Genomic DNA, 13,550 nt, shown 5'->3' with positions numbered 1-13,550 from the left:
ATAAAGTACACAAAGTTGCTATCAGATTTTTTATATAGAAATATACTTTATTAATGTTAAATCATATATTTTATTTTATACATAAATATATTAAAAATAATTAATGCAATCAATATGATTAATAATAATCAATAATTTAGTTAACAAAATTAATAAATTGTTATATATAGAAAATAAAATATAAAAAATATTTATGTTAAAAATAATTTAAAAAATACAAAAATGTCTATTAAATTGTTTATGTAAATATATATGAAATTGATTGTTATATTTACAAAAAAATACATACATACACACACACAGACATACATATATATATATAATTACATTAAAACAATTTAATCATTTTTTTTATCTATTTAGAGAAAATAGTACAGAATTTTAATATGAACCATTCATCAGTTATAAACCGCATGTAACCAATTGTCAGCTTCTCCATGTCAGTCAGAATTTTAAAAGTGGTGTATTAGTGAATGAGACCCATTGTTACTGGACTTCCTTATAAAGTCATCTTTAATATTAAATGGATTTAATAATATGATGCTGACATAACCGGCCCCCGTTTTGACAAGACAGTGATGATTTGAAGAGTCGTGGTCTGGATGAGCCTACCTTAGTGCGGCTGTGGAAATTGCGAAACGCACTGGTCTTGAAGACGGTTCGGTTTCTCCTGCATAAGATAGCAACCGTCATGACCACCACGACCATCACAATTGACACAGGTATCAGGACTGCCAATGTCCAGAGGTTACTAGGCAGACTCTTCACCACCGCTGTTTACACACAAACACAAACACAGACATACATTGGAAATCAATAAACTCAGTCACAATGTTTGCACATGATTTCCGCCACTTGCATCTCCAGCACACTCTCTTACAGTAATCCAACTCCCCTCTGTCTCCAAATTGTGTTTTATTCATACAAAACTGGGGCTTTGCTCTTCTCGGGCAGACAAACTGGGCTTGATGCCCCAGTTGAGAGCTCAGTAAACTTGTGTAAACTCTCTACACCCAAGTCCCCTGCGGTTTCTTTAGCGTGGTGTGAGATAGCTATAGACTTCATTTGGAAAAGTAATGCAATGCAAACTATAATGTACTGGTCTCTTTTGACACTTCAAACATAGTTCTTGATCGGATGTACAGTAAACACTCACAAAATCCTAGGTTTTCCTGCGTATAAAAAGAAACTAATTAATGGTTTGGAAAGAAACTGGGCTAAATGAGTCAAATATATACATACCCTCTGCTTGAATCTGGACAAAGTATCCAAGAGTGAGAGCCATGGTCTGAGAGTCCACTGTGTTGAGGGTCTTGGCCGCAGTAGTGCCAGTTATTGGAGATCCATCTACTTGTACGTAGTAGGTCATTTCAGCTGGGTTTTTGGGACCAGTCAGTCGTCGGATACTGACCATCTGTATGAGGAAAACACTCCGAGTTGGTGTTTGATGTTTCCAACACAAACTTCAGCAACTAGCCTTAATCTAAAACCTAAATTGAATCGAACATTGGCCAAATTTCGATTTTAAATTGCCATACTATACACTTTTGTAGCATTTTTTCCTTGAATTCCATATAAAACAGTAACATTTATTGCACCAAACAGACATCTATATGCAAATGATCTCATTTATGATTGGCTAACCTCTTTGGATGCAAAATGAGAAACATAATCCACATCCACCTTTTAAAAAACAAACAGGCCTTAGTTTCATCGCGGTCATTAATATGTTTAGCTAATTGGTTGCAGGTTGTTTTGGGGAGGAACTTTCTCATTCTAGAGCATTTGATTGGACAAAAACCTGTGTAGTGCAGGATGAGTCATCAATATATTTGTGTTTTCTCAAGACAAGAAAAAACTATAAATTGTAAATGGTAAAATTACAAACAAAGAACAAATTGACAGCACACCTGGACAGTGTAATCGCCTGCAGTCGTGGCTCTCCTGAAGCGGAGGCCGTGTCGACTGGCAACCAGAAAGAGTTCGGCCAGCCGCTGCTCCATTAGACTCGCAAAGCTCTGATAACTCCCTTCAAGAGAAGAGCTGTCAACGTCCTGAATTACTGGAGAGAGAGAGAGAGAGAGAGAGAGATGAAGCAAGGTGAAAAAGAGAACTTACCTTTCTTACACTTTGAATCTAAAAAACTGCAATTACTATAGAATTGACCTTGGTAAAAAGGATTTGTTCTCCTGGGTAAAAGAGGGGGAGGAAGAGCTAGCTAAGGCAACAGAGAGAACATTGAGTGCAAGAACTTAAAGCTAGAAATAGCTTTTTCATGCTCAATATTCTGATCAAATGTGATCTCTCCTAATCAGTTGATGGGGGAAGCTAAATAATACATCAATAGCTATCCTAAAAAAAAAAGAAGGCTCTCTGAATTTAAAAGAAGGGGGAAAAACATTAGCTAGGCTCTCTCACATAACACATGCTGGCAAATAGCTGTCTGGGTGCTGGTTAGCAGCTGAAATGTTAAGGTAATTACCTGTGATTACCCAGTAATCTCGGGTTGCTACTGAAGTGTTAAGGTTGTGGTACTCTAGAGCTGTGAAAAAAGCGGTAAAGAGAGATGGATGTTTACTAGAAAACCATTCTGAAAAAAAAAGACAATTCTGTCACCATTTACTCAACTTTATGCTATATTGGTAATTTAATGTTGTTATCATATCAGTCTTACGTATATGTCGAAGAAGCTGATAAATTATAGTCAAATGATCATGGGACCCATAGCCTACTTAAGATAAAATGTTACTGAGAGCCAGTAAGCCAGTAATATATAATTTAAAAAATATTCATATTTTTTATCCATAGCACACATGAATTTTGTTTCTTCATTCCTTGTTATATTTGTGAAAGATTTTTTTAAATATTGAATAAAAATATAAAATCTTTTAAATTCATATATATTTAATTGAATACATACTAACATAAACATATTGTGTTTGTGTGTGTGTGTGTGTGTGTCGATTAGATAGATGGATAGATGATTATTTATTATATTAATAACAATTAATAATCACATATTAATATGAATCTACTCTACATGATATTAGATATCAAATATGGACTTTCTTGATTTGTATGGTAATCATTCTCACAAAATTATCCTCCTCCAATATACTGGTTATCAGCTTCAAAATATAATAATGATCAGTTATTGGTATCTGTCAAATTTTCCATTATCGGTGTATCCATAGTGCTGTGGTGACCAATAACATTTTAAAAGTACAAATATTCTAGTCTCTTAATTAACATGTTCACAAAAGTTGCATGCATATCAGTTAAAAAGCATAGCAAAATAGCTGTTTAAAATACTTTTAGATGGAGTATAGCATGTTGCACAGCAGAACATGTCAACTTCCCAAAAGTGTTTTACATCAACTACCCATCTAAAAAAGGAGAATGCTATGCATCCTTGGAAAATGTCTTCTGGACCAATCAAAACTGAAGATTAAGGAAAACATAAACTCACGGATTCAAACAGAAATAAACATGAACTACCGTTCGTGCACTGACATGAAAAACACGAAAGTAAATGTAACATCAAGCAGTAAACACAAGCTGGAACTTACGCTCAGCGATGATCAGAGGGGGGAAGAAGAGGAAGTAGCCCACCAGCTCGGCAGTGAGCTGGTTAAGGAGTCCGCTGGACACAGTACCGTTCAACGGAGTGCTACCGTTCCACACCACATACACCAGAGTGACTGCCAATGAATTCCCGGTTTGATACGAGTTCAGAATCTGTCCGAAAACATAAAGAAACTATAAATCCAAATCCAACAGAGGGACGGCGTTATCAGGCCTCTGAAGTTAAGCCATTTATCAAACTTTGTTTTCAAGTTCAATTGAAAAAATACCTCAACAGAAAGAGTCCCATAAGAGTCCTCCACTTTCTCCTGCGCCTCAGCAAACACATTTTCCAATCGTTGCTCCATCATTTGGATGAACACGCAAGACTTGATGTCATCTGCCGGCCCAACAAATCTGAGAACTATATGCAGAATAAAAACAAAAAAAATGTAACCAAAAACACACCAATTTCCATTCTAGTTACCAAGATTTAACTGAGTAAAATACAATTTAACAAACAGCTAGATAAAACAAAAGTTTGTCTAGACAAACTTACAAGTTTGCATGAAAAAGCCTGACTAGAAAGCTTTGGTTCTCAAAGGTTTTCAGTTTGAACTAGTTTTAACATATTGTTAACATGTTTTTGCACATTACTAGCATGAATTAGCACATTATTAGCATGAATTAGCATGTTTTTGCACATTGCTAACAAGAATTAGCACATTGCTAACATATTTTAACACACTGCTAACATGAATTAGCACAATGCTAGCTTGAATTAGCATGTTTTAACATGTTGCTAGCATGATTTAGCACATTGCTAACAAGATTTAGCATGTTGCAAGATCGAAAAGATAAGCAAGATTAGAAAAGATATAGCACACTAAGTCAGAACAGTCTGAAGGTCTGACCCGAGTTTGGTGGTTGTAGAGTTAGTAAAGCTCTAGGACGAGTTAGAGTCAGAAATTTTTGTCTACTAGGTTAGGTTAATTAGGTTAATAACTTCAACCTAATAAATGGATGTTGACTTTTTCACACTACACATTCATGTAGTGTGAAAAAGGTTAAACGAAGAGACTCATGTATAAAACTTCTTAAGAATTTTGCATATTTAACATGGTTCATCAAACGACAGATGATTTCCAGTCCGATTTCCCAACAATCTCCCAATGGAAAAGAATCTCACCCGTTTTGAGCTGCAGGTGGATGCCGAGGCTGGGCAGCCAGGGGGCCACTGGATTTGGGACGGCCAACAACACAGGAACATACTCTCTGATGTCATTCAAAAGCTTGTCAAAGCCATAGGAAGATAAGGTGTCTATTACAATAGAGGCCACCAACACGGTCTTCCCTCTCGAGACGTAGTAGCCCACAGTCACATTAGAAGGCGTGCAGATATCTCTTTCCAACTAGAGAGAACACAGGTGATGTAAAATGACATGAATAGCATGTATAAAGAATGTATGCTGGTGGATAGTGATTAATTCAAAACTAGTGAGTGTATGAAAAGTGCATACAATGTTTACATATGCCTCTCTGAATTCATATTATAGTGCTAAATTCACACAAATGCTCTTACTGGCTTTGTTTATTGTTAAGCGCTTGAGGCAAATGCTAATACAAATCCCACATGAATAAATTTCATCATATTGAGCCAAGCTGACTGACCATCTCTCTCTTTTTACTCCAACATAAACACACACTCTCTCTCTGTGTTTGTGTGTAGATAGTGATTGTGTCGTCTCCTGCTGATCACCTCCAGGGTCTGTAATGATACAGATCCTCTGATCTGATGGACAGTTGAGGAGGAGGAGGAGGAGAAAGAGGAGGAAAACATCACACAGAGAGCAAAACAGACATTTATAGAGAAAGATCTTCCAAGAGAACAGATTGAGTCACTCAGCATAACAGACACAGACGGTTGCACTTCAAATGCTAATAACAACCTTTTCAGTGGTAAATCGTCATTAAAGGGACAGTACACCCAAAAATAAAAATGTATAATTTACTCACCCTCATGTCATTACAAACGCACATGACTTGTATGACTAGCACCTTAAGTATAATAGAGTCATACAGGTTTGTAACGACATGAGGCTGATTAAACGATGACAGAATGTCAATTTTTGGTTGAACTGTTCCTTTAAAAAACTCTTATTTAGTCGGCTGCCCTCCCTTCAGCACATTGTCTCTGCTGTTACCATGATATTGATTCTTTTTTTGCAGCATATGAGGTACCAGCGCTGTGCTATTTCTGAACGTGCAGTTCTGACGGACAGACGTGCGAATTCTCCTTAGGCTTCAAACCAAGTGTTTCATAAGACGGTCCATTCTCTGTGCTTGAAAACAGGGAGATGTTCTACACAATCTCACTCAATGAGCTGCACACTGATCATACACAGGAAACACCACCCACACAACCTCCCACCACATTGTCCTCTGCTAAACTACAATTCCCATGATGCAACTGTGATAAGATCCCAGATGACTGCGGTCAAAGCACTTATCTCGTTGCTGCTGAATATTCTACTGTATAAGTCATATTTTACTGTGTTTCCAATGGCAACAAACTATTCCGATTTGTTCTTTTCATTATTTATTTTGCATTTCTCATTTCATGTTGTACTTGCAGTGAAGGAGAAATAAAAGGGCTTGGATAAGGTACCGCATGAAATACTGTTTCTTTTTTTTCTTCTTTTTTCTTTTTTTTTTATATCCAAGATGCCACTGGACAAAATAAACATGAAATGTGATGAGGTCATGTGATAACATGATGTATAATGCATCGGTGTTGTAGGCAGTATACACTTACTGGTCACTTTATTAGGTACATCTGTTCAACATCTCAATGTAAATTCCTAAACAGCTAATCACATGGCAGCAACTCGATGCATTTAGGCATGTAGACATGGTCAGATGATCTGCTGAAGTTCAAACCGAGCATCAGAATGGGGAAGAAAGTTGATTTAAGTGACTTTGAACGTGGCATGGTTGTTGGTGCCAGACGGGCTGGTCTGAGTGTTTCAGAAAGTGTTGACCTACTTTTCACGCACAACCAACTAGGGTTTACAGAAAATGGTCTGAAAAAGTGAAAATATCCAGCGAGAAGCAGTTCTGTGGGCGAAAATGTCTTATTGATTCCAGAGGTCAGAGGAGAATGGCTAGACTGGTTCGAGCTGATGGAAAGGCAACAGTAACTCAAATATCCACTCGTTCCAACCGAGCTCTGCAGAGGAGCATCTCTGAACGCACAACACGTCGAACCTTGAAGCAGAAGAGCTACAGCAGCAGAAGACACACCGGTGTCACTCCTGTCAAATAAGAACAGGAAACTGAATCTTTCAAACAAAATTAGAAAACAGAAGACTGGAAAAACATTGCCTGGTCTGATGAGTCTCGATTTCTGCTGCAACATTCAGATGGTAGGGTCAGACAACATGAAAGCATGGATCCATCCTGCCTTGTATAAACGCTTCAGGCTGCTGGTGGTGTAATGGTGTGTTTGATATTTTCTTGGCTCACTTTGGGCCCTTAGTACCAATTGAGCATCGTTTAAACCCCACAGTCTACCTGAGTATTGTTGCTGACCATCGCTTTATGACCAGTGGACACATCTTCTGATGCATACTTATAGCAGGATTACTCACCATGTCACAAAGATCAAATCATCTCAAACTGGTTTCTTGAATATGATAATAAGTTCACTGTACTAAAATGGCCTCCACAGTCACCAGATCTCAATCCAATAGAGCACCTTTGGCATGAAGTGGAACAGGAGATTCGCATCATGGATGTGCAGCCGACAAATCTGCAGCAACTGTTTGATGCTACCATGTCAATATGGACCAAATCTCTAAGAAATGTTTTCAGCACCTTGTTAAATCTATGCCACGAAGAATTAAAGCAGTTCTGAAAGCAAAAGGATGCAACCTGGTACTAGCAATGTGTACCTAATAAAGCGGCCAGTGAGTGTATATGGCCCAGTATTCAGTAAGTAGCCAACTACAATTTAATTTAAAAAGATATACTACTGTTCAAAAGTTTGAGGTCAGTATTTTCTTTCTTCTTCTTTTTAAAGAAATGAATACTTTTATTCAGCAAGGAGGACACATTAAATTGATCAAAACAGTAAAGACATTTATTAAGATTTCTATTTCAAATAAATGCTGTTTTTTTACATTCTGTTAATCAAATAATCCTTAAAACAATCTATCATGGTTTCCACAAAATATTCAATATTGATAATAATAAGAAATGTTTCTTGAGCAGCAAATCCGCATATTAGAATGATTTCTGGAGGATCATTGAAGACTGGAGTAATGATGCTAAAAATTTAGCTTTTTCACAAAAATACATGACTTCTTAAAATAGAAAACAGTTATTGTAAATTGTAATAATATTTCCCAATGTTTCTGTTTTTACTGTATTTTTGATCAAATAAATACAGCCTTGGTGAGCATGAGAGATTTATTTCAAAAACATTCAAAACATTACCGATCCCATACTTTTGAACTTTTATAAAAGGTGTTTCCCTTATTATTCACCGACAGTGTAAAACTACCAACCTGAACATGGATGTTGCTGTCGTTGAATGCTTTCTGCAGCGCATGTGTGAAACCTTTAGACAGGTTCTGTCTCATTCCAGCTTCTAGGCGATTTCGGCGCATCTGGATGGACAGCACTGGGGGGAAAATGATACAACACTTGTGAATATCAGGATTTTCTAACATCAAAGCAGCCCATATCCCAAGGGAGACAGCCATTCCTGTGAACATGTTGGTTTCACTGCAGTGCATATGCCATCACTGTAGAATGTCGGAAAGGAGTAAAATGACTGCATAATATTATTTGCATAATAAAGCCTTTTATAAGATATGTGCACTAGTACATTGGTTTTGTCATTTGGCTCCGCTGTAATAAGCTGAGCATAATTTAAATGTCAAAATGGCTTTATTTTTTAAAATGTTACTGCATGTTTATTCATCATTCCATAGCTGTTTATTATTATTTTTTAATTAAATTAAAATCTAATTGGAAATACTGAAAAATGTTAAGCTATATGACTAAGTGCGCTTGTTTGCACAAAACACTGTCAACCAAAAAAATCAGGTCATTTTAAAATCCTTTTGTAAAGATTTACATGTGCATTGACAATTCATTTTGATTTGAATAATCATATTTTTCTTATTATTTATAAGAAAACAAACAATCACTATAGGGAAATACAAAATGTATCAATGTAAAACACTGAAATAATTACCAAAAATATATAATTAATTAATTAATTATTAAATCACTTGAAACTAACTAATCTATTTTTATACATTTGACATGGATAAATCCTATACATTCCCTATATGAAAATAATGATAAAGCAAAGTAAAAAATATATTTAAGAACACCCAACCAACGCAAAGAAACCCGCCAGAAAACATTATTTACCCATCTCTTGTGAAATTATTGTATATTTTATATTTGTAATTATTTATATTTAGACTTTTGTATGTTTTTTTCTAAGACTTATGTTTTTTTTTTTTTTTATCTATTTAAGAGTTTAAAATTCAACAGAATAATCTATGTTTTTCCTGATGAAACTTTTTAAAAACAATACATTTTATCCTCCAATCTCAACAGGAACATGCCGAACAAACCCCAAAAGAATTTACATACAAAGCAAAACCATGGGTAACTGGAAAAAATGTAGGTGTGCTGACTGGGTTTCACTTAAAACGTAACTCTTTATGCCCAAAAAAATGTTTGTTTGCAGCAACATGCAAGTTATATCAAGACCTAAACAGAGGTCATGCAAAAAAAACTCTCAGTGGTAAATTCACACACACTGGCGGCACTTTGCGCACAATATTATTTCAACAATTCAGTTGAATGAGATGCTAAATATGCTGTAATAGAATGTAAATTACATTCAGCTCAGATTTGTGGCATAATTCCTTTACACGTGCAGATAAACGCTAATATAGTAAACAGGGGCTCACCTGTTTTCACCCATAACCTTTCGGTCACATTGCAGGTCAAAGGAGCACTGTCAGTAGAGGGGATGGCTAGTTCAGTCGTGGTACTTCCAGAGGTAGATACAGCGGTGGTTTGAAGAGGGGTTGTCATTGTCATTGTGGTAGTTGCTAAAGTGATTGTGGGCGGTTTTGTGGTCGTAGGCGCTACTTTTGTGGTGGTGGTAGTAGTTGTCGTAGTGGTTGTGGTGGTGGTTGTAGTTGTGGGCGGTTCCGTCTCGGTTGTAGTGGTTTGGGTGGTCGTTGTGGTGGGGATGCTGGTCGTGACCTCTTTCGCCACAACGACGGCGGTGGGCGGAGTCACGGTCATGGATGTCACAGTTAGGGGTGTGACAGTCGTGGTGGTCACTGTGGTGAGTTGGAGACTGTCGCTGGTCACAGTGTGGGAGATGTTGCGTGCTGAAGCGCTTTCAGGAGAGGTGGCGTTAAAAGCAGAAATGGAGACCGAAGTTGTCACATTGTCAGTGAGGGTGGCGTCTGTGTCTGCCACAGGCATGAAAGAGGAACCCGAGGCGGTGGGTAAATCAGGGTTCCTGGGGAATTCACTGAGGGTCTCGTCTGAAAGCAGAGAACGTTTGAGTGAGCCACCTCAGGAGCAGGAAGTGAGATTGAGGACACATGAATGCTCGCTGATGGTGAAGAATGACACATAGGACATGTGCTAGCTAGAGGACACATGTAGCTCTGGGGGATTATTCAGTAGAAGGACTTGTTGAAGTGTGTAATTTTTGTGCCACTAGAATCATCAAACCAAATGCAACTGAAGATAATGATTTTATTTCCCATTGATTCAACAGATTCAGTGAAAGTCAATTTTGTGGTGTCGGACTAGTTGGGATGCACAAAAATTACATTCTTCAGCTTTAACAACAACATGAAATCAAAATCGACCCAATACACTACTTGTTTGAAAGTTTGGGGTAAAATACAGGAAAAAATAGAGTAAAAATAGTAATATTGTGAAATATTATTACAATTTAAAAGAACTCTTTTCTATTTTCATTTATTTTAAAATTTAATTTATTCCTGTGTTGGCAAAGCTGAATTTTCAGCATCCTTCTTTACACGATCCTTCAAAAATCATTCGAATATGCTGATTTGTTGCTCAAGAAACACTTATTATTATTGTTATTAGTGTTAAAAACACTGCTGCTTAATATTTCTGTGGAAACCATGATAATTTTTTTAATAGAAAGATCAATATGTTCTTTTGTAAAATTATAAATGTCTTTACTGTCACTTTTAATCAATTTAATGCATCCTTGCTCAATAAAAGTATTCATTTCTTTCAAAACAATATTAACAGTCTAATATTTCACAATCCAATCAATTTCTGATGAAGTCTTACATTTATTGAACTACCGTTTTACTCAGAAAATGTCACGTTGACCAAGTAAAATGGGACGTGAATGCAATTTCATGTTGACTTTAAAGGGATTGTTGTAAAGAAAAATGTTGATGATGATGGTAACAACAAACACAATGACCTTGAAAATGATGATGACGTTGATGATAATGATGAACAAATGATGAAGAAGGGATGATGACAACATCAAATCAGCAAATCAGTCCCTGAAAAGAGACACCTTTCAATATATCACTTGATTTTTGTACACAGCATTCATTCGACGCTTCATAATCGAGCGGTACCTGGGCTAGTGGTCAAGACACTGTTGATTTTCTGTGCCGGGGACGGTGGATTTGGCACTCTGACGGCCAGCTCCCCAGGGGACTTTTGATTGGTGCGATTGTCACTGTTGCCGGGTGGGGAGGGCAGAGAATGCACCAGCGCTTGAGGCTCTGTTTCTGCAACCTGCAGGGTCTGCACTGAGGCGAACACAGGCTGCTCCCTTGTGCTTTCTGCCCTCGCTGGTGGGGAGTGAAACTGCGAGGCAAAGTCTTCATCCTCCAATAGTGAGGATGAGACTGTGATGTTTGGGGCTCCGGTTGGATCCCGGGAAGGACTGAAGGGTTGCCCTGATGCCTCCACCTTTGCTTCATCTGGTAATGAAATAAAAGGAGATGTTATGGTGCAAAATAATAAACATCACTCTTATAGAAGGAAGGATTTTCACCGAGTGAAAATCTTAAAAATAATATGATTTCATTTGTCGAGGCAAGATTCGAAATACTTGACGGCATTAGAGGCAGCTGCATTAAGATTGTGAACCTAATGACACACTTAATCAGCATTAATGATAATGCGCTGTATTAAATTGCTCTCAAGGTATTTGAGACAGAGGAAAAATTGAGGGAGAAACAAGCCTGCTTGCTTGCTTAATTGTAGCATACAACAAGAAATATACCTGAATTTGAAATACATTCTCTGTAAACAACTCCCACAATGTAGATTTTTTATAGTAAAAAAAAGGACAAAAATGTTACTTAAGAAAAATATTTTTGCGTGTATGTTGAAGGCAAGTTTTTTTTTTTTTTCACACTTACTTAAAGTCCCTCTAAAATAACATTACTCTCTTGGGTGTCTTTAAATTATTTAGCTTGCTTAACAACTCAGAAAAGAAAATTGACTTCCATCCCGGACCGCTGGCGAGTCCTTCTGAGATGATTAATATCGTGATTAATCGACCTTTACAGCTCTTTACTTTATTTTTATCTTGGGGAACATAACACGGACGGAGTCATACAATATAGTGACTTGTGGACATTAATCATAAATCCTTTAGCCGGAGGACCAAATTAGAAATGTGAAGGGTTTACTTGGGTGCTGCGAGCTCTCTTGGTCCCTTTCTCACTCTCTTTGCTCCTAGTGAACAGCCTAAAGCTCAAGTGCTTTGTTAATTAACTCACCCAATCACATCCTTTTAGTCAGATATACAGTATACACACGCAACATAAACGTAATATTAACTTACCGGTACATCTGACGCCATTACAACTTACACAAAGATGACGCAAAACCACAAGTGTGAACTAAGTTACACACTATCAGAATGTGTAAGTAATGTTGTGAAGACGCTCTTTCCGTAACAACACACTAAAACATACAATAATAAAGCATTCACAACATTATATTATAATAGTGTACTCAATATGTTATTTCAGGATTCCAGTTTGATCATAAAAACAGTTCTCAATGGAATATGACATGATACAATACTTTTTAAAAGATTTCTTTAAAGATATTTTCAAAAACAAGATAGATAGATAGATAGATAGATAGATAGATGACAGATAGATGTGTGTGCAATTTAAGCATAATGCAATGTATTGCGTGGGTTCTGTAAGCGGTCACGTCAAATTCCTATCCTCCAACAGATAGCCACCTGCTCTGACAGTTCGAACATATGGGATTGTCCTGATTAACAGGCAGCAAGAGAGAAGATGAGATGTCATGTGAAGGGGGCTCTGGGTGTGCATCCAACCCATCATCCTAATGACTGCACTTCCTGTGAACGGGATAGCAATGAACTCTGAAAGCTCTAGACACTTGAGTACGCTTTCTGACGGCCTGAGATTTAAGTGCGCCGTAATGTGTCACATGACTTGGGTCAGTGAGCTGAGCCAATCAAACTCTACAGCTAGGCAGAACAGAGTGAGTTGATTGGAAGACAGGATGGTAAATGCCAAGAAGGCTTCATCCATCACAACCCCCAAGTGCGTGGCCTGGTCTCAAACGGGTCCCACTGCATATTGTGGGAGCTTCCGAATCAATAATGTCAAATGTTAAAAATGAAGGACATGTTTTTAGAGCCACTGCATATTGTAGACATCAGGGGGCTAGAAAAACATGGACCTTCTCCATTATGAGGACAGGTGGTGAAGGGGGCTGATGGGTACCAGGCCAAAGCCACTGAAGCCCATGAGGGAGTATATGGGGAACCAAAGCATGGAGTCACACCATTCCAGCAGGAAAGATCCGTATCCGTAGTCTATTCATAGATCCCATCTGCTTTTGTTGCATCTTGTTGTGGCATTGCGAAGGTAACAGCATTACAT

The 13,550-nt window shown here is 37.4% G+C and overlaps 1 protein-coding gene across 4 annotated transcripts in view; it reads right to left on the bottom strand.

Annotated features, from left to right (window-relative positions):
• kiaa1549la (KIAA1549-like a) overlaps nt 1-13,550 on the bottom strand; it is a 48,781-nt gene that overhangs the window by 16,133 nt on the left and 19,098 nt on the right. For all 4 annotated transcript variants that reach the window (XM_056250894.1, XM_056250896.1, XM_056250895.1 and 1 more), the window contains exons 2-11: nt 11,244-11,594; nt 9,561-10,151; nt 8,133-8,248; nt 4,754-4,976; nt 3,855-3,988; nt 3,570-3,738; nt 2,483-2,542; nt 1,911-2,062; nt 1,243-1,414; nt 613-773 (exon numbers count right to left, since the gene is read on the bottom strand). In XM_056250894.1, coding sequence (XP_056106869.1) covers nt 613-773; nt 1,243-1,414; nt 1,911-2,062; nt 2,483-2,542; nt 3,570-3,738; nt 3,855-3,988; nt 4,754-4,976; nt 8,133-8,248; nt 9,561-10,151; nt 11,244-11,594 — 2,129 coding nt within the window. The remainder of the gene's footprint in view (nt 1-612; nt 774-1,242; nt 1,415-1,910; nt 2,063-2,482; nt 2,543-3,569; nt 3,739-3,854; nt 3,989-4,753; nt 4,977-8,132; nt 8,249-9,560; nt 10,152-11,243; nt 11,595-13,550) is intronic.

The sequence above is a fragment of the Rhinichthys klamathensis genome, unplaced genomic scaffold, assembly GCF_029890125.1.
Source record: "Rhinichthys klamathensis goyatoka isolate OS25496 unplaced genomic scaffold, OSU_Roscu_1.1 h1tg000076l_1, whole genome shotgun sequence".
Lineage (NCBI taxonomy): Eukaryota > Metazoa > Chordata > Actinopteri > Cypriniformes > Leuciscidae > Rhinichthys > Rhinichthys klamathensis.
The sequence above is the reverse complement of the archived record's forward strand: the minus strand, read 5'-3'. Positions and strand labels throughout refer to the sequence as shown.